This window comes from Poecilia mexicana, unplaced genomic scaffold, assembly GCF_051168715.1.
Source record: "Poecilia mexicana isolate PSO_F unplaced genomic scaffold, ASM5116871v1 scaffold_13, whole genome shotgun sequence".
Classification (NCBI taxonomy): domain Eukaryota; kingdom Metazoa; phylum Chordata; class Actinopteri; order Cyprinodontiformes; family Poeciliidae; genus Poecilia; species Poecilia mexicana.
The window spans coordinates 1,418,950-1,441,856 of NW_028263382.1; the positions used below are offsets into that span (position 1 = coordinate 1,418,950).

At 40.2% G+C, this 22,907-nt stretch overlaps 1 protein-coding gene across 2 annotated transcripts in view; it reads right to left on the bottom strand.

Moving 5' to 3' along the window:
* bcas3 (BCAS3 microtubule associated cell migration factor) overlaps nt 1-22,907 on the bottom strand; it is a 357,170-nt gene that overhangs the window by 25,210 nt on the left and 309,053 nt on the right. For both annotated transcript variants that reach the window (XM_088011438.1, XM_088011439.1), the window contains exon 23: nt 7,877-8,053. In XM_088011438.1, the coding sequence (XP_087867564.1) occupies nt 7,877-8,053 (177 nt within the window). The remainder of the gene's footprint in view (nt 1-7,876; nt 8,054-22,907) is intronic.

The following is a 22,907-nucleotide window of genomic DNA, read 5'->3' on the forward strand; positions in this document are numbered from 1 at the left end:
TTTTAGTCGACAAAATTTTTATGATAAAATTTTAGTAAACTAAGTCTTCAAACACTACAAAATTTCATTCTTCTGCAGGAAAGGAGAGAATAAAGTGTCAACAAACAGTGTTAATCATGTAAGTTGCCATCAGTAGGTGTGAAAACCTCTTCAAAGTTAGAAACTTTTATACTGGAAACTATTTTTGAACAATACCAAGGTAGAAAGCTTTTAGCAATGACTTGATCATTTTTACCGCACAATGCAATGCATGATGTGAACCACCATTTTCATCTGACTTTGCTCCTTCTATTAAGTCTTTTCTTTTTGATGCTGCTTTGGATCAATTGGGTTTTGCTGGTCTTTCATTGCCCTCCAAAGGAGCCTCCATTCTCAGCCAAAAGAAAATAGAAATGCGCCTAGGAAAAGAAAAATCGCATAATTATGTTTCGGATCCTGCACGTTTGTCCAAATCACAGAGATGCCTATTCACATTGTATTAGTATTATTACATGGCCCGGGAATTCAACAAAATATAGTAGGTAAAAATCCCCCGCAATTGCGGGGGATTTTTTACTTTACAAATTACTGACATTGCCGATTCTCTCGGGATTAACAACGTCTCTGCAATTATTACAAATAGTATGTGGTCCCTAGGTAAAACTAATCCAGTCAGAATATGGCTAAAGACTGCACAGGTCTCAGCAGGCATGTTAATATTTAAAGTTTATAACAGTACTTTTACTGTAAACAGAGTGAGGAAGTCTGACTTTGCTGTTATGATTGAAGCAGGAATTCTTTATGAACATGGCGGTATTCTGGAACATTTCCCTTTAAGCAAATTAGAGGAAAGTGGAGATGTTAGACCAAAAACAAATCCAAGTCTTGGCCAAAACACCTCATTTCTGGTAAACATGATGGTGGAGGGGTGATGATGTGGGTTTGCATGGAATGGTTGCCAGGAGAGAATTTTTAACACACTACTGTTCCTAGCCATAAAATTTTGTATTGATTTTAATTCATTCTAGTAACTTCATTTATATCTAACCCAAACACATACCCTTCCCCTAATCGCTACCAGTATTTTCATAACCCTGGAATGTAACATAAACTTAATTCACACCATACCTATAAACTTAACCCATAATCTTAAAAAAAGGGGCTTCACTGCATTAGGAAGAATGTAAGGCCCATCGGTCTTCAGAAGGTTAGTGAATATACCAGAAAGGTCCTAAAGAGGATCTAAATGACCACACACACACACACACACAAACACACACACCACACACACACACACACACACACACACACACACACACACACACACACACACACACACACACACACACATGCGCACGCACGCACGCACACACACACACACACACACACCACAAATTGTTTTGCCAAAGTGACCACAGTTTACTGGTATCTAGAGTTATCATCATCATCCACTATTCAGGTGGGAAATGTCAGCAGTCGTTTCATCTATTAAAAGCAGCAGGAGAAACAAAAAACATGTTTCTACTTTAACATATGGTTTTTATTTCTACAGTTCATCATGCAATATTGAACTGAATTCAAACATTTAGTGATTTTTGTGGTATGAAACTGCCAATGATGAATGATGGATTTAAATATCAGTTGATGACAGACCATAACCAAATTTTATTCTCCAGAGTATTGAACACCCATCAGTCAGCTCTGCTCTAAACAGATCTATCTGTAATCAAAGAAAAATGTAACCAAGCAAGGAACTTTAAGCTTTTCTATGTTTATTTTTTTTTACTGATGAAGAAATGCTGACCTGGAACATGAACGGTCATGAGACTCATGGGTACCAAGCATCTTGATTTGGAAGTAATCTATAATTAACCATTCTACCAGAGTGATCCACTCATTAAAATATTGCTCACACCTCCAGTTGTTAATACTTGATGTCTGGTGTTTTTTTTAATTAGCTAATACAGCTATTAGCATTTAAATAAACATATTTAAATGGAAGTACAGCTGGAAACCCTCCAAATTTTGGAAATACTGGATGTGGTAAACTTACATCATGCAAGTAAACTGACAGAAAATGGTACCATTGTTCCCGAGGCAGCTGAAACACCAGGTTGTGTTGAGCAGTAGTCTCCATATGGCTTCAATGGAATTTATGTTGGGTAGGCACCAATAAGCCAAATCTAGTTAGCAACATTATATCATTGGAGCAAAATCTAATTTCAGCCCCAGTGCTTTAGTCGTCAGTGAGACCCTCCTCCCCCACCCCTTTCCCTTCTCCTCTCTGCTTCCCTTCTTCATCTTCAGCTCTATCTCTCCCTCTGTCTGTCTGTCCATCTCTCTCTGTAAGTGTCACCTGCCCTCCAAGCTGGCGACGCCGGGTCTCGGCCTTAGCGTGAGAGCCCCATTACTCTGACTGGAATCTTTGTTTTCTCTGTGAATCTGCAAAAGTATGCACACACTTGTGTATGTGTGTGAGTTTATGAGTGTGTATGTTGGAAGAGAATGTCAGGGAGATGGTGATTTGTTACATCAACAAGCATTCCAGTTCTGATCCTCTGAATATGTGTGAAAAGACACATAGAAGAGCAGGAAAAAGTCTAATCTGTTTTAGTTTGTTATTCTGCAGACTAAATTTGGAGGCATGAAGGAAACAACTGTAAACAGCAACGTGCCAGTATGCATTGAAAAACAGATAGATAAAGCTGAAACTTTTGATAAATGACCTGAACAGCCATGTTGAAGCAGATGACAGGAAAAATACTTGAAGATTATGTGTTTACAGGTGAGCCAGGACTGAGTGTGTGTTTGCAATCAGGTTCAAGGACTTTGTAAGCGACCCCACTGTGTTTCTAACTGCTGGGGTCACAGCTCCCATTAAAGGGAGACACTGAGCAAGATACCATCTGCCCTGGCCCACTGAAGCCTCACTAAAAGGCACATGTATATGCACAGAGACTGCAAATACTGTTCATATAAAGACATGTGAATACGACATGACACAATGCTCCATTTCATTTAGTAACTGGCCACTAGGCTAGAGAAGGACCAATATATCTGATTGCAATACAAAGTGAACAGGAACTTAAGGCAGGTAAAAAATAATTCTTAGGATGTTTTCATACCTGATAGTCAGGTAGACTCGGTTTGATTGGGGACTAAAACTGTTGTGACATTTGATCCATCTTCAGTTGGTGCGGTTTGCTTTCACACTGTACTGCGTCAATCATACCAAACCCTTTAGCTGTGTCCGAAGTGAAGGGCTGCATCCTTCGAAGGCTGGATTTGTAACCGACAATGCATTTGTTTTTTCTCCAGATTTCAAGGTTAGGTCCGGTATACCAAGATTTTATGTAAAAAAAAAAAAAAAAAGAGTGGTCCCTGCTAGAAAACTGATCACCATTGGGTCTTTCAGCAGGATAATGACCAATAAAATATGAACAAATCAATGCAGAAATAGTTATCCGGACATAAAATCAACAGTTTTTTATGGGTAATAATTAGTTATTACCCATATTAATTATTAATAATATAGTTATTCAGGATTCTGGGTGATCTGGAGAGACTGTGTAAAGAGTTTGTATCTATCTGTATCCCTAAACCTTCTGAAATGTTCCAGGAGGATATTAGGTACTGTCCTACTGGCAAATGGACATAGTAAAAAGTCCTTCATATCACAGGTACCAACACTAATGCTACCAACAATTTAGTTAAAAGCAATTTTCCCAACTGAATAAATGCACTCAAAGGTTAGATATATGAACAAAATCAGTGCAATAAGACCTGAACTTACTGATACACATCAGGGGTGCCAACACATTAATCTGTTCCTGTCTGTTAGGATTTGGGTTTTGACTGCCATGTACATTTAGTATTTCATATGACTTCTATCAGGGACAATGTGTTAGAACACAAATTCTTTAAATAGTCCATTTCATTGCCTGTTGATTTTCTTAGGTAACCATGTTTGGCTCCAGACACCACACACACACACACACACACACACACACACACACACACACACACACACACACACACACACACACACACACACACACACACGCAAATACTCAACCATGCAAGCACGCACACACACACACACACACACACACACACACACACACACACACACACACACCTACAGACACACACACGCACACAGTCTGTCTTTCCGTCTTCACAGGAACTTTGCATTGACTTCCATAATTCATTTTCTATTCATTTCTATAGCCTGTTGCATTTCTGCCTGTACAACTTGGATTAATTTTAGTAATTGCATTTATACCTAACCCAGACATTATCCCTAATTCTAACCATTACTTGTATAGATGTAAGGTGAACCTTAAACAACCCAATACCATGCCCCAAACAAGGGGTCTACTGTATTAGGACCAGGCTTTGATCCTCATAAGGCCCATCAGTTTTAAAAGATGAATAAATATGACAGAAATGATCCTAAATAGAATAGCCAAACAAGTACTCACACACAAAGAGTATTGCGTACACTGGCTCTGCAAAATTCAAAGTCCATCCTGACAAATGTTCATCTGTAAGAACTGAATGTATTTCTATAAAATACATTCAACGGGTAACAAGCACATATCACTTAACACAATGTTTATTGTGCTAAACATTTAGCACAGTGTCACTGTTAGGATTCAGTTTTGTCTTTCGAATGAGTGTTCTTCATATAGATAATCTTCATGGGAGAGTTCCGGCAGGCTGACCCACCTGCAGCTGATTCCAGCAATCAGCAAGCTCCAGACTTCATGGCCTACCTGCTCTCCCCCGCTAACACCTCAGAACCTCAGATACACTCACCTGGATCCACGCCCCTCCCTCAGAGCCCATTTCCGCCAAAGAGACTGTAAGCTTCACCCTGCATTCCTCTCTCAAATCCCCCAACCCTGGTGTCTACTAACTTCTCCCTTCTCCTAACAGAACCTGAGCCAGCCAGGACCCCCACACTCCCTGCGGAGCGCATCACTTTATATTTATAAATCACTGACAAAATTCAAGTGAATATAATCTTCATTGTACCAAAGACTTACCGGTTTCATGTGTGTTCCTGCATGTGGGTCAGAAAACTTCAATCCAACATGTCAGTCACATTTCTACATTATGCAGTTTGCAGTTCATCTACAAACCATCATGGAATACATGTCACAGTCTGGTGCATGCAACCAGACCCAGAATATGTGAACCACAGGCAAATCAGAAGGCAAACCAATCCAGAAGAGATTAGAGACACAACAGAACATGAGTGTCTGATAAAGTATCTGAATCACTCCACACCAAAGCAATGCAATGATACCTTTTGACTAAGACATGCACATGTTTAAAAAATTATCTGCAGTGTAAAAGAAGCAAACTACGGCTGAAATTATGGGTTGCAGTGACCAACAGCAGCAGAGAGTCCCACATTGCTCACTTTGCAATGTCAATATAAGCAATTCAATATGCCAATAGATGGCACTGAAGCTTTTTTTTATTTCAAGGCAAGGTGTAATGTAAGGTGCACACACTGTACATATGAGTACTGTGTGTGTTTAATGTGAATATGGCCTTTAGGGATAAAATAGAACCAATCCAAGAGTTACATATGCAGATTATTTCTTCAGTTAACAAGTTATCAAGTATTGTCACAGAGTCGATCCATCAGTCATTCTGCAACCAGGATGAATAATGACAACTGAATTTATGTCCCCGTTTAATGAAACCACAACCCCTGGTCCCACATGGCTCTCTGCTGCCTACAGCAGACACAGGGACATTTCCTATATGTTCCCGGGCAGAAGTGCTACGCAATTAGATTAACCAGCAAAGATTGAAGCCTCTGTGCCTGTATGAATGGATGGACAAACCAACAAGTCCATTACATTCCCTGAGGATGATGTCTTCATCATGGCTCAAGGCACAGGAAAAAATAGTGTCATTGTGTGTGTGCCTGCATGTGTGTAAGGTTTGATGTAATGTGATCAGTAATGAATTTTGTGTTACATTAAAAAGGAGTGGAGGGGAACAGAAGGGGTTTAGATGTGATGGTGGAGAGCAAGAAGCAACTGACTGGTGGCAAGCAGAAGCCTCCAATGTCTAATCTAATGAAGAAAGAGAAAAAGAGGGATGAGAGGGGGTAGAAAAGAGTGATGAGAAGAGAAAGAGAGGGAAGAGAAAGACAGTCCAAATAAGGTTAAGTCCTTACATGGAGAGAAAGATGTGGTGTGGGGGGAGAAAGCAGCAGCTGAATATGGCTTGTGGAGGGGGGCTGATAGTCGATGCTAAATCCATTACAGTGTTGTGACCCCCACTCCCCTACAAAATACCCTTCCCATTCCTGTAGCTGCCTCTGTGGAAGTGTCCTCCTCCCAATATTGTGCACATACATACACTTAAATCAAAGGAGCTCTTGTTCACTTAAGAAGGGGGACGGTGGGGGCTCACTGCCGCTTCCTAAACGAGTTAACCATTTGGACTGTCGGGGCCAACGGCATGTCTGCTGCACACACACACACACACGCACACACACACACACACACACACACACACACGCACACACACATGCACGTACACACAGGTCCCCCCAAGGATATAAAAACCTGGTTCACACACACATGCGCATGCACGGACGCACGCACACAAAGACAGGAAGCTTCATATCAAAGCAAGACGGGTGCAGATATACCAAGAGCTCTAACACACAAACACAAGCCGAACATTTCAGTCTGTTTGAGCTGATCAATCACTGCATCCTGAGCTGACTGCACTGCCTGCTGGGTAATGCCATGGTGAGGTCACAAGACAATTAGGTACTTTGGGAACACTGATAATGAAATGTGTGATGAAGAGCAACACCACATGAGGACACTTGGAACTCTTAATGTGTATGAAATGGTCAGAAAAGCCCTGCTGGGAAATCCTTAGCAGGTAAAATAACACTGCTCACCTACAGGAAGAGGCTTCTTTCTGTTGAAGGGCACACATTCATATGGAACAAAGAGGCATTTTTCTACTTTTTGCATATTTTTGGGATCCTGAGAGGGAAGATATGACAGTTCTGTTTGATCAGGTTGCTGAAATAAACATGTTGTGACATTCAAATGTGTGAGCAATGGCTTCACATTTCTTAGCTCTTTGCAAAAGCAATGAGAGCCAGTGAATGCATCAAGAATATTCTGTCTACTGTTATGATTCCAACCATTAAGCCCCAGGACTTGCTGCCTTGATTTATTTTATTTTATTTTTCTCTTATTTATTAATGGAATATCCCATTGAGATTAAAAAAAATCTCTTTTGCTTGAGAATCCTGGTATTCAAGTTGCCAAAAAGGTTTAATTTAAGTCATTTATTGATTCCACAGGTCAGGCTGTAATAAGGCATCAGTGTGGCTAGTGAAACAGAACCAATAAAATGTGCTTAATTGTTGTAAATTTATGATTAAGTAAAGGAGACAATTGTTTTTTTTCCACATAATATCAGGTTGGTTTGAATAATTCTCGTGATAAATGAAGTAGTAATTTGAAAAATGCAAGTAAGAAAAAGCTAAAAGCAGAAGATATTTGGAAATGGGCATCCAATACCTTCTCAAAAAATGTGTGGAAATGTCGTTATTAGTTTTTGCTAATATGTGAAAATGCAAAAATTAGAGAAGAAATTATATTATTACTAAGACTGATTTCTTTTTAGATTTAAACTTGGTGATTTAATAATGTACATAAAACATACCAGAACAAAACACAGCTAAACTAAAATAACTTGAGTGGGAATATTATGCCAAGATTTTAAGTATCCTCTTGCCTAATTTTAAAAGAAAAGTAGACAAAATACTTCTATTTATATGAAAAGCATGTGTGTTCATTTAAGAATGAGTGTGATTACACAAAATGAATCCTCTACCAACCTGTAGCAGAGCCCACTATGTCTCTTGAAGGAGACTCAGACATGGCGTCGGCTAGCCTCTCCCGCAGGCCTTCATCGCTGATGTCTGCCGATCCAATATGGTGCCTGGGCACGCCGAAGCTCTCGGGCCAGCTCCCACATACCTCCAGCAGGGTAACACCGCGCCCATCAAACTGCCCTGCGAATACATAAATGTGTTTTTCTCAAGGTTAGACTGATTACTATAAAGTTACAGTATATAACAGGAATAACCATGCTAGGTATGAATTATTTTATTGCTTATTAGTTAGGAAAAAAATCCAGAGGCAATAATAATAATAATAATAATAATAATAATAATAATAATAATAATAATAACAATAAAGGATTGCGTTTAACACAATTACTTGGGGAAGAGGTTTTGGTACACCTACAACCACTTTAAAACTGAATTATTATTCATAACTTTAGACTTTTTAAATTGATCTGAGCTTCTATGAATCTCTAATTAGAAATTTATGAGACATTATTTCCCTTATGGTATGTATATAAAATGCAAATGTACTAGTTACCTGCCTACATTCATATTGAGGAGGATGGTAAGAAAATAAATAGTTTAAAAACTGCAGCAATGAGGGTAATTTTTGACTTAGCTGGTCTCCAACCAATAGACACTACTTACATGGTAACCATATTTTGGAGAAACAATTACTGTCCTACAATAATTAACGTGAACATGGAGTTTTCTTAACTCTGCTGGGACCAACTGAAACGATATTGCTTGGTAAGTTGAGGCTTATATTAACTTAAGTCATCCAGGAACTGACAAAGAAGTAATGAATATATGGAATTGTGTTTTTCTCTTTCCTAGCAAACTTAAGAATGTCAAGATGTGTAGATGGTTGTTGTAGGACCCAAATGCAGGCGACAGAGGTGGCCAATGAATTTGACGATTAAACAAAGAATATGGAAAAACAAGCTTACAAAAATCAAAGGGAGCCACGGCAAAAACATGAAAACCAAAAATCCATGGAAAGAAAACCAGCAAGGGCGATATGAGGAGAACACAGGGCAGAACGAAGAAGTGACAGGAGTAGATAAAAAATTCGGACAGGAGTTGCTGGAAATGAGAAGCTGGAGAGGTTGGATGCTGAGACAGAGAACCTAGGCTGATGAGCTAACAGCTCGCAGGTGTGAGTGAAGGAAGCAAGAGACTGAGGAGAGTGAGAGGGAAAGAGAGTGGCACAGGGGGCGACAGAGAGTACGCAGGGGAACAGGAAATAAATCTAACACTAAAGAATAACTACACTAAAGAATCATATTAAAACTACTGTAACTAAGAATAACTACAAACAGAAATAAATATAACTAGAATCACTAAGGAATAACTGCAGTGGAATGGGGACAAAAAAGCAGAACTAACAGAAAAAATTAAGGAACAAAAGAAATAACAAAACCCAAAACCCAGAGCCTGACAAAGAACTTTAACCTTATGGATTCTTATAAACTGCAGAAAATGTTAAAAACAATTTTGTGGCCTTTCCAGAAAACTGAAAATGATTATTTAGTGTTTTTATTTATTTATTTATTTATTTATTTATTTTTAACCAGGATGATGATCCAGAACATATGATCAAATCAACACAGAAACCCGTCATCAAACATAAAATCTGCCTTCAGCTATAACCATCTCAGTTCCCAAATCTATATCCCAAAGGCCAATGGGGGCTTAGCGGAACAGAAGAGGTGACCCCTGACCTGCAGGCATCTGGAAAGATTGTCTAAAGACAACTGATCAAAGATCATTTTCTCAGTATGCTCCAATCTTATGAAGGGAGAGGTGGAAGAGCTGGCCAAGAAAAGTTGGTTGTACAAAATATCAACAGCAGGGGTTCCAATAACTATGCTGAGATTGATTTAGTCAAAAAACATTGTTTCTTAACATGATTTTTTTTCTGAGTAAATGTACACACACTAAATGTTCCGACATAAGATTATGCTGCTGAAAAAACAGATTCATTTACTTTAAGGCTTCATATCTGTTTTTACTGGGAGTGAAATTAATTAGTCTACATCTGTGTGAAAATATTAATATTAATATTAAGTATTTGTTTAAAAGTGTTAAAATAAATTAGACACAAAAGTGAGAGTGAATAAACACCATACACCCCTCATTTTATAAATTAGAATATTAGAATATTTTTGTTTAAGTAACTCGACTTGCAAAGTAAAAAACGTTACACACACAAGCATATATATATATCTGCATATATATATATGTGTATATACACTGCTAACTGCACTGGCTGCCATTCTATGGGAGCATGTTCGTCCCGTCTGTACGCCGGCAATGAAATGGCTAATAAATATTTAATATATGGACTGATTTTCCATAATTTCGCTTATGTATATAATGTACAGTGTTTTTTTGTCACCAACTGTGTGTGTATCGTGTTTTGTGTGCGGAGGAGCGATCAGAAACGGCAGACAACAGACTCGAGGTGAGGCAAGCAGTTCTCTTGCCTCATGGCAGGGGGCGCTCATGATCCCAGATATTGTGACTCCACAACTGCAGAGTAAGACACAGTGAGCTAGCCATGGAGCTAGCCATACAGTAAATATGTAAAGTACAGTGATATATTTGTTTTCTCCTGTCTTCCGACGTAAACATGAAAGACTACATATCTACACTTAAACAGTTTTCTAAAGTGGATTTTCAATTGAAGCAGGAGACAATAACTAAAGGAAGACCAACACCGGAGCTGAAAGTTTTGCTTCGAGACAGTTTAATGATTCTCAAACGGAGTAGAAAAGACATGCCGAGGATAGACTTGGCTTTGGATGAACGGATATTTTTGTGCAGAATTAGCGGTGCATGGATTTCATTGATACGTAAAGGTAAGACAGCAATAAGATGTTTTTGTTTAGTTTTTTTAATGAAATGTGCGTTTTGTGGGCTACAGTTTCTGTTTAAATAATTCAGTAAAGTAGAAGCGGTAGCTAATCTACCACAGCAATTATTTATTAATAAAACATTAAGCCTAAAATGTACTACAACAGACTGAATGTTCTGTGCTGTGTGCAAAATTCTTGAATGTTTTTTGGTGTTAAACCCTAAAACATGAAGTGGTATTGTTGTCTTCCACCCTCCGCGTCTTCCACCCGGGAGACCCGGGTTCGAATCCAGGCTGGGGCAAAAAGTTACAACAGTGAAATTGAGCTATCCAGTGTGGGTCCTTAGGCAAGACCCTTGGAGCTATATAGCCTACCTCATACCATGAGAGACATTGATATGCATAATATGCCGGCTCAGACGTCGCCCGGCCAAACAAGTTCTGCGTCAGGTGCTGAGGAACCAGAGCACCTTGATGACAAATGGGCTACTGGAACAAGACGGAAATGGGCGAGAGATGAAAACCTGGATCTGTTGGAATGCTACTACTCAAGTAACCCTAGTCAGAGGGGCTACATGCAAAGACTGTGGGAAAAATGGTTAGTTCGACATCCCCAGTCTAAAATGACTGCTAAACAACTAGTAGCTCAGTGTTGCAACATCCGCAAACGACAACTGCTATCACAACTTGAGATTGACGAGGTACAACACAAATGCTACGGCAAGGGGGAGGAGCCTGGATGTCAGGACAGGGCGGAGTTAATTACAACTACCCCCCCAGAGACTGGGTATGTAGCCCCAGTAATGAACGAACTATCAAAGCTGAACTAGGCAGCAGCTGACCTGAGAGAGAGAATCATGGCCCGAATGAACACCAGACAACCCCAACGCCAACTACAGCGGCTGAGTGTAGTACCATCAGAAAGTCTCATTGAAGATGTGAATGCAGCATTGAGAACGATCCCTACCAACACCATAACAGAAACCAATGAGCTGATATACAACTCAGCATCAGTGATCCTTGAGATGCTTGGCTATAAGAGCAACCATGAGACCCAATATCCACCATGGAAAAGATGGTTAGAGGCTAAGATCAAGATAACAAGGAGGGAAGTGAGCCAACTGTCAGAGCTCCAAAGGGGTGCAATGAAAAGATCAGTACCTAAGAAGTACAGCCAGATGCCCATACCAGAAGCACTCAAAACTGCCAAACAAAGACTCCAAGCCTTGGCCAGCCGCCTAAAGAGATAGACAAGAGAGAATGAAGCCAGGAGGATTAACCGGCTCTTCTCCACCCAACCAGCAAAAGTGTACTCTCAATGGCAGGATACTAACAACAGAGCAGACCCATCAAGGCTGGAGACTGAACAATACTGGAAAGGCATATGGGAAAGGGAGGTGTCCCACAACAGCAATGCACAGTGGCTAACCTCTCTACGAGAGGACCACAGCAACCTCCCCGAACAAGCCCCGGTAACCATCACTGTGGCAGATGTCCAAGAAAGAGTCTCGGGTATGAAAAACTGGACAGCACCAGGACCTGACATGATCCATGCCTACTGGCTGAAGAAACTCACTGCCCTCCATGAGTGACTGGCAGCTCAACTGAACCAGCTGCTACAAAATGGGACTCACCCTGAATGGTTAACTGAAGGGCGCACGATCCTGATACAGAAGGATCCCTCAAAGGATTCAGTCCCATCCAACAATCGGCCAATAACCTGTCTCCCTACAACATGGAAGCTCATATCAGGCATCATAGCGGCTAAGATAAGCGGACACATGGATAAATACATGAGCACGGCACAGAAGGGCATCGGCATAAACAGCAGAAGAGCCAAACACCAACTCCTTGTAGACCACACAGTCGCCCGAGACTGCAAAACCCGACACACCAACCTGTGCACCGCTTGGATTGATTACAAGAAAGCCTATGACTCAATGCCACATACCTGGATCATTGAATGCTTAGAGATGTACAACATCAATAGGACTCTAAGAGCCTTCATTGCAAACTCGATGGGGCTGTGGAAAACCACCCTTGAAGCCAACTGTAAACCACTTGCACAAGTGTCCATCAAATGTGGCATATACCAAGGAGATGCTCTGTCCCCACTGCTGTTCTGCATAGGCCTGAACCCCCTCAGCCAAATCATCAACAAGACTGGCTACGGATACCGACTCAAGAATGGGGCCACAATCAGTCACCTCCTCTACATGGATGACATCAAGTTGTACGCCAAGAGCGAGCGAGGCATCGACTCACTGATCCACACCACCAGGATCTACGGCACTGACATTGGGATGTCATTCCGACTAGAGAAGTGTGGTCGGATGGTTACAAAGAGAGGGAAGGTCATCCACCGACAAATAACTGAAGTGGCTGATATCAGGAAATCCTACCAATGGCTGGAGGAAGCTGGACTCAAAGACAACACAAAGGCCCTCATCCTGGCTGCACAGGAACAGGCCCTAAACACCAGAGCAATAGAGATTCAGATCTACCACACCAGACAAGACACAAGGTGTAGGTTGTGCAAGGAGGCCCCTGAGACAGTCCAGCACATAACAGCAGGGTGCAAGATGCTGGCAGGGAAAGCGTACATGGAACGACATAACCAAGTGGCGGGCATAGTGTACAGAAACATCTGTGCAGAATACGGACTGGAAGCCCTGAGATTAAAGTGGGGAACACCCCCAAAGGTGGTGGAGAATGACCGAGCTAAGATCCTGTGGGACTTCCAGATTCAGACAGACAAGATGGTAATGGTGAACCAACCGGATGTTGCGGTGGTGGATAAAGAACAGAGGAAAGCCGTTGTGGTGGATGTAGCAATACCAAGTGACTACAACATCAGGAAAAAGGAGCAGGAGAAACTGGAGAAATACCAGGGCCTCAGAGAGGAACTGGAGAAGGCCTGGAAGGTGAAGACCACAGTGGTGCCTGTGGTCATCGGGGCCCTCGGGGCAGTCACCCCCAAACTGGAGCAGTGGCTACAACAGATCCCAGGAACAACATCAGACATCTCAGTCCAGAAATGTGCAGTTCTAGGAACAGCCAAGATACTGCGCAGAACCCTCAAGCTCCCAGGCCTCTGGTAGAGGACCCGAGCTCAGAGGATGAAAGAGACCACCCGCGGAGGGTGAGAATGAAATTTTTATATATATATATATATATATATATATATATATATATATATATATATATATATATATATATATATATATATATAAAGAATGTCAGAGCAAAAAACATCTTTAGCAAAAATATGGGCTTATATTTAATATGTCCTTACAGGTTTTATTTTAAAAACATTTTTAATCTGACAAAATAACAGATTTTGTCAGATATATATATATATATATATATATATATATATATATATATATATATATATATATATATAGATATAAAGAATGTCAGAGCAAAAAACATCTTTAGCAAAAATATGGGCTTATATTTAATATGTCCTTACAGGTTTTATTTTAAAAACATTTTTAATCTGACAAAATAACAATGGCAATAAATATTCTAATTTAATCTAATAATGTCCATAATATACACTCTATAGTGATAATCATATTATTATATTTCTTTTATAGTTCGAGAATTTTTTTACATATAGCACCAAATCTTTCTGCAAAACTTAGACAGGAAACAACAAAGCTACTTTATTCAGCAATACAAAGCCTGACTGTGATCTTAATATTCAATGCATGGTTATGTTGAGCCCAAACCATAACTGGTAAAAGCAGAACACACTAAAGTTCTGTAAATTATAATGGGATAAGTGAAACACAGCAACATCAACAGCATTTTTCTCTGTGTTATCAGGAGAAGAAATGAAATGACACCCATAACCTCTGTGATTGCTGGCTGAGATTTCCTCTGCTGAGTCAGCTGTGACAGCAACACAGTGAGCTAGAGGTACATTACTGAGGAAGAGATCAATGCTGGACGACAGGAAATTAGAAACTGTGCTCTAAAACAATGCCAGGAATATGCCAAAAGTTATTCCAGTTTTGAAAATAAAACACATGTTGAATCAACCAAACTTGCCGACCCCTGCCTATCTGGTTGGAAATGAATTTACAGCACACTAGTTTGCCACAGCGGAGCGGATCAGCTGCTTTGGAGCCGCTCACACTCCAGACCTCTTCTAAGTGCAACCTAATCTTCATGCCTGTCAAAAGCAAATCTACACAAGCCTCTGCTGCATCTTAATCTTTTATCCTCTGTGTCTTCCATGTTTTCAGCTATCAGAAGGATCTCGAATGTTGGAGCCAGAGAGTCTGCAACCTACTTCTTCTCTGTGTGTTTGTGTGTGACAAGCCAGGCATGCAGACACTAAAACAACTGGTTTATTCTGTTCCTCTGTCCATTTTACTGGGTAACTGTGCCTACTGGCAGTATGAAGTGATAAAGGTGTTGGGACTTTTTTTTACAACACAGGACCAAGCAAATTCCAGCTATTACATTAAGGTGTTCTTCTAATCAGCAGCAGTTCCATTGTGTATATAAATATTACCTTTTGTGAAACATAATTTTATATTTCTAAAACAAAATATGTGTAAAGTTGCTAAAACAGATTCATTGTTTGCTGGTGCAAAGTTCTGCCAAAGCTAATGTGGCATTCTATTTTTTCCCAGAGGTTGAATATAAATCTGAGAAATGAACATCACCCAGCATTAACTGTGCTCAAAGATCTGGGTAATATTAAGTTTTATTTCTTAGTATTTCATGCAAGAAAACATGACTTAAAAACTCATTCTGAAGCAAGAACTATGTACATTAGATAAAAAACAACAACAAAACTTTAGTTGATGTTTTCTAAAATAGAATAATAAAAACAGCACAATCATCTAATGTAGTTCAGAGAACCAGGGCCACACTGAGTCTGGTACAGAGACCCTGCCGGCCTCTCAGTTCACCCCACAGCTGTGCCCTGCACTGAAGAAATGAAGCATTCCAAACCTGCTGTGTTCTTAATTCACTCCAATACTCAGAAAATTCAGTATTAGCTAGAATGCTAATGCTAATTTGTTTTCATAACATCCATCACAGCAGGACTCAACCATGTCTTCAACTAAAAGCTCCACACAAATGACAAGCAACAGTCAGCTTATTGGATGACTGGAAAGCCTATTAGATATGAACATCTAATTAAATGATATCTATTAAATTATAGCATACTTACTGACAAAACTAACCCCGGAAGTGTTTTTGCCTCAAGAACTTTATTAAACAATTAACCTTATCTGCTTAATGCAAACTCTGTATTTCAAATTAGAAATTGGTCAGGCAGCTAAAGGCTATACTTTCTAAAGTATAGTCTTCCCCATCAATTATTTATGATGGGGAATTACTCATAAATAATTCAGCTGACATCGCCCCAAACTAAAATCATCTGATCCGTAGTTAGCATCAAAGAAGCAGTGGTATGAAACTAGCAGAGGTGGGTGGTAACTAATTTCATTTATTAAGTTGAAATTAATAAATATCCTAATATCCTACTTTAGTAGGATATTAGGAAAAAAAATACCCTTTAGGAGTTGCGAGGCTATACTGTACTTTTTATCTTTACTCAGGACTGCTTGATTTTACCTGAACGTGGTTGTTCTTGTAATATTTTCTATCTGTCCAGTTATTTTATCTATCCAGTAAAGACTGGAAGTGTTACAGTGTGTGTATAAACTACCAGCTGTAAATATTAGTTTCATAAGTTTTATATTTAAAATAATTCAGTTGGAAAATGTTTCCTTTTGTCTAAATTTGTTATTTTGCAATTATGTCACTTATCTGTATTATGTTTTTCATTTTAATCTTTAAAACAGCAGAAATTACATGTAATTTTAAATTTCTGTCTGATAACATTATTTTAAACATATTAAATCATATAATCGAGTTAATAATTCAGAATTTGGGAAACTTTTTTGCCCAAAATTTTTTCACTTTTATTTGAGTCATTTTCTTGGATGGCTACTTTTTAATTTTACTTGAGTAAAGATATGCTCAAGTACAATACTTTCTAAAGTACTCAAAAAAGTACTCACTACCACCTCTGAAACCCAGGCAGTGATGTAACAGTGAGGCTGTGATGTTCATGTGATTCCTGTCTGAACAGAATCGCCCGTCCTTGTGTAACTAAAGAGCATTTAAATGGTTCATCTTTTAAATAAGGACCATTTTTAGTGGTGTAAAAGATTGTGTTGTACCACGCTTTAGGCTGTTAGGAAGTATTATCTGTCTAACTTAGCTGTACAAGATATATTAACCATATTACAATTTATAGATAAACATCTTGAAGTGTTGTACTTAAAGTTAAACTCAGAGAAGCTGCATTATTTGAAAGAAGTTATGCTATTTTGTTAAATCCAGCACTGGATAGAAAATTTTGCCCAAAAAAATTGCAAAACAGTTGAGAAAACATTTGGATAAACTGTAAACAGAAAAGATTCAACCTTAATGGCCTCAAAAAAGCACAAAATTCATCCGTACTCTGAAACCTCTGATAAAGCTACAAGTTCTTAAAACAAATCAAAGAATTTTCTCAGATTATTAGGTTAGCAAAGCAAATCCGGATAGATTTAAAGGGTTTTTGTGTTTCCTCCAGTCAGTTTTTCCATCTATCTGGAGTCAATACACACTCAAAGGAACAGTGAATCAAGCAGGGAGAAATATCAGGAAAGGTGAGATCAAAAGAGAAAGTAGAGACAAGGATGAGCAGATCCTCTTTTTTCCTGGAAAGCCCAGAATCTGTTAACATCTGCTGTGTCAGTGAATGTCTGTGTCTGCCACTGCTGGACAGCAACGCTGCATTTCCCAGCTTTACATTTCCCAGTTTCCCATCATTAAATAAACTGCCATCCAACACCTAATGATATATGAATACCAAGGCAAAGCACAGGGTTGCTGTTTGACGCACACACACAGCCACAGCCACAACCACACACACACACACACACACACACACACACACACACACACACACACACACACACACACACACACACACACACACACACACACACACACACACACACACACACACACACACACACACGCATGCACGCACGCACACGCGCACACTCACACACACAGATATAACAGGCTCTTATGGAAGGCTTTGAAGGAAGGCCTGCTGGCACTGAAGAGGAATCCTTAGAAAAATCAATCCAACACACACAAACAGAATGCCTCTGAAGTGCAGTTATCAGTAAGCCAAGCCACTGTGTGTGAGAGTGCGTGTGTTATTGTGTGCTTTTGGAGGTCGGTCAGTGTTATCACTGTGGGGAGCACAGACGCCCGTGCAACCTCTCGCCCCAGCATTAGCACCTGTCACTGGCCTGCAGCGGAGTGGAGATTGGCCAGCCCTGACGGCGCACAATCCCCCACACGCACACAGTAGTCTGTAGTCAGTGTTCTGCTTGCTGATAGCCAGAGAGCCAGGCAGATCAAAGGTTCTGACTGCGGTAGCTTTTCTGGATGATAACAGCTTGGCGGAAGGTTAGGAAGAGCTTTACGTTTATCACACCAGGCTTTGGCCAATGTGGATGTTTGAAGGACAACACTGATAGCTTTAGACTCAAGCTACCAATGACAGCTAGTGCTTGGTTCATAGTTATGAATATATTTAAAGTTAAACAAGCCTTGTGGAGAACCTTGGGAGGACAAGGTTGGGAGGACAGTGGAGAACCTTCCACTGAGGATGACTTAAAATTGTAAAAATGTATTCATTACATTTATCTGGACATTGTTTTATGCTAAACTATTACAGACAAACATAAAGAGTGTTCAGTGTCAATTATTGAGGAATTAAAGAGATATGGACTGTAACATATTTAGAAATCACTGAAGTTCAAACATGACTTTAAAAAAACACTCAACACATTCCATACTATTATTACTTAGACAGAACCTTTTCAAGTGCTAGTTGGACTATGCAGATCAAAAGGGTTCACAGACAACTGGTTTGCTCTGAAAATATTTTACAGACTGGCGACCTGTCCAGGGTGATCCCGCCTCTCGCCGGAACGTTAGCTGGAATGGATATATATATATAAGATAAGCGGGCACATGGATAAATACATGAGCAAGGCACAGAAGGGCATCGGCATAAACAGCAGAGGAGTCAAACACCAACTCCTTGTAGACCACACAGTCGCCCGAGGCTATAAAACCCGACACACCAACCTGTGCATGGCTTGGATTGATTACAAGAAAGCCTATGACTCAATGCCACATACCTGGATCATTGAATGCTTAGAGATGTACAACATCAACAGGACTCTAAGAGCCTTCATTGCAAACTCGATGGGACTGTGGAAAACCACCCTTGAAGCCAACTGTAAACCACTTGCACAAGTGTCCATCAAATTTGGCATATACGAAGGAGATGCTCTGTCCCCACTGCTGTTCTGCATAGGCCTGAACCCCCTCAGCCAAATCATCAACAAGACTGGCTACGGATACCGACTCAAGAATGGGGCCACCATCAGTCACCTCCTCTACATGGATGACATCAAGCTGTACGCCAAGAGCGAGCGAGACATCGACTCACTGATCCACATCACCAGGATCTACAGCACTGACATTGGGATGTCATTCGGACTTGAGAAGTGTGGCTGGATGGTTACAAAGAGAGGGAAGGTCATCCACACAGAAGGGGTCTCACTCCCAGAAGGAACAATAGCAGACATTGAGGACAGTTACAAGTACCTGGGAATACCACAAGCAAATGGCAACCTCGATGAGGTCACAAGGAAAGGAGCCACAGCCAAATACCTCCAACGAATAAGACAAGTCCTGAGAAGCCAGCTCAATGGCAAGAACAACATCCGTGCGATAAACAGCTATGCCTTACCAGTAATCAGATACCCTGCCGGAATAATTAGCTGGCCAATGGAAGAGATAAAGGCCACGCATGTTAAGACTCGGAAGCTACTAACCATGCATGGAGGGTTCCACCCCAAATCCAGCACCCTGAGACTGTACACAAGCTGTAAGGAAGGAGGCAGAGGACTAGTGAGTGTGAGAGCCACTGTCCAGGATGAAACATCCAAGATCCATAAATACATCAAGGACAAAGCCTCAACGGACGATGTGCTCAGCGAATGTCTCAAACAATGGGGAACAGAGGATGAGGTGCTGGAGGTACTATCATGGGAGGACAAGTCCCTACATGGGATGTACCACCGACAAATAACTGAAGTGGCTGATATCAGGAAATCCTACCAATGGCTGGAAAAAGCTGGACTCAAGGACAGCACAGAGGCCCTCATCCTGGCTGCACAGGAACAGGCCCTAAACACCAGAGCAATAGAGGCTCAGATCTACCACACTAGACAAGACCTAAGATGTAGGTTGTGCAAGGAGGCCCCTGAGACAGTCCAGCACATAGCAGCAGGGTGCAAGATGCTGGCAGGGAAAGCATATAGGACCCAAGAGGATGAAAGAAACCACCCGTGGAGGGTGAGAAGGGAATTTTTTAAATTTCTTTTTTATATATATATATGGAATAAAAATGTGACATAGATTTACTTCTGTTTTAGAGGAGATACAAGTTTTGGAACAATGTTTAATCTTCTTTTCGAGCTGAACTATTTTCAGACGTAATCCCAAAAACTGTGCTTCAGTTTCAGAACACTAAGAGCAAAATATTTGGTATCTACTGGTGTTTTATTAGAACTTTATGACCTAAATTCAGTTTGTAACTGTGATGTTGTTGCCATAAATGTATTCAGTGAAGATGTATAGTTGCTTTGATAAATGCTGTTGGTGACTCCTTGTGATATGGTGTTGGAAATAATGGTTCCTATCGGTGTCTACTGTATACATTAGCTAATATGTTAGCTGGCCCACTTAGCTGATAACCTTGGCATGTAAATAAACCAGCTTTAAACAAAGTGTTTGAAAAGTTTAATATTTTTACCATTAATAGTATGTTTATTCAGTCAGTCACTTTAAGATTTATGTAAAATCTGCAATAAAAATATTTCACATATTTAGAAATAAAATACTTGAAGGGGAAACAAGGCCTAGAAGGAAGCATTACTAAAAATATTTTTCAAATCATCGTTTCAAACCTCAGTCAACAGGAATGTATCTTTTTTTGAATTTGTATTTTTTTTTTATCTAAAATTAATCAACTCCATAATCTTGGAAAACATTAGAAAGTGTAAACTTTTTTCACATATAATTAGCATCATTACATAATAAAACAAACCATTCCAGATTCTATTCTAGAAGTAAATTTGAATATCTGCCTATGAGTTTTAACCTGGGGATGGAGGCACATTTACAACTTGATTTGAATCTAAACTATATTTACATTGGAGGGTTTATCTTATCCAACAGCAAATGTTATCTGTGCAGTGCTAAATCTAAAACATTTTATGTTTGCACTATACCAGTTCAACCAGTCCAGAAAAAGTATGTTCAAGATGTAAACTAGATCAAGAAAGACAGAGTCCCTAAGTGCTCATACCATTGTTTCTGGGTTACCTGTGGAGTTCAGAGGCAGAAGGCCGCTTAGTGCTTATTTAATTAGGCTTTAGTGCAAGGGCCCTGACTGAACTAATTTCTTTACGATAGGGCCTGTGCAATATGTAATGGTGTGTGGGCCAATGTGTGGAAGAGAGCAAACGCAGGTGGTGGTGTTAAGTCAGGCACTGCAAAAACAGTTAATCTGTCACCAACCAACAGGCCATAAAGCAGGCTGCAGCTACAACGAGGACTACATTCACTTACAAGTTTATGAGGGACCATTTTAAAATCATATGCCATCCACAGCTGTGCAACAAATCCCAGCATTTAGTGTGACAAGCCTTACAAAGTAGCACACACTTCTTTCAAAGAACCTTTATGGTTAAATTACTGTCTATCTGTCCATCCCTATTAAAATGGAAATCAAGCAACTAATAAAGCAGATCTACCACACATGTTTAGGAAGATTGGACACACTCAGAAGGCTTGGATTTACGGAAATCTACCAGCCGGTTAAAAGAACCTAAGATACACAACGTCTTGGATTAACCAGGCTGTATTTGAGTTGTGTAGATGCAGTGGACCTTTATTCATACTAGAGGACACAGATACAGTATCATCACCATGCTAGAACTTCACAACATCCTTTTAATAGACTCATTCAGCCACACACGTCTGTGACTGTGCTGTGAACCCATGCTGACATCCCTCATGGGTGTGTATTTTTTCTTAGCATGTCTCACCTTGGAAAACCCATTTTTCCTAGAACTACTACATTCCCATAAGGGTCCCATAAGAACTAACGCTGTTTTGTGGTTGGGGGCTAGCTTTAGATCTAAGGTGTGCAAAGAGCTTAGGTTAGGTTTAGGGTTAGGCATGTATTGGTAATTATTAGGTCGAGGGAAATGGTCAAGCTTAGGCTGTAGAAATTAATTGAAGTCAATGAAAAGTCATTGTGAATATAGAAAGATGCAATGTGTGTGTATGTGTGTGTGTGTGTGTGTGTGTGTGTGTGTGTGTGTGTGTGTGTGTGTGTGTGTGTGTGTGTGTGTGTGTGTGTGTGTGTGTGCGTGCGTGCGTGTATGTGTGCGTGCGTGTATGTGTATGTGTCAGCTTGGGGGAAGGGGTGGGTTGGGAATGTCAGAAAAGTGGGAAAGTGTCTTTGATGTCCTCAGGGAAACACAGAGTGGTAGCTAGCTTTGTGGTGCAGCTTTAGTGTTAATGGAGATGTAAGCTCCCAGGATTATCACCCATAGGTAGGAATGTGTGTGTGCGTGTGTGTGTGTGTGTGTGTGTGTGTGTGTGTGTGACCCTCCATGTTCCTGACATGGAGGGTCTTTCTTTCATTACATTAAGGCCAGTGGTTCTAAATCATTTACTCCTTTTGCAGTCTCAGTGGTGTTGACTAAGTGTTAGTAATCCCCATTGATACTGGGGTCTGCCTCAAGGCACTTTACTCACTACTCAATACACACATGTCCACGCAAACACACACAAACGCGGCAATTCAATATGAGGATGCATTAACCTGTATGCTGTTAATTGCAGATGAGTCCACTCACACAAACACAGGCACGAACATGCCACCCACTAGGCTAATTCAAGACATGTCAAATTAGGCATCTGCTGTGCCTTGCTCACTTGAAGATCCTGCTATGGCTTGTATGTGTCTGT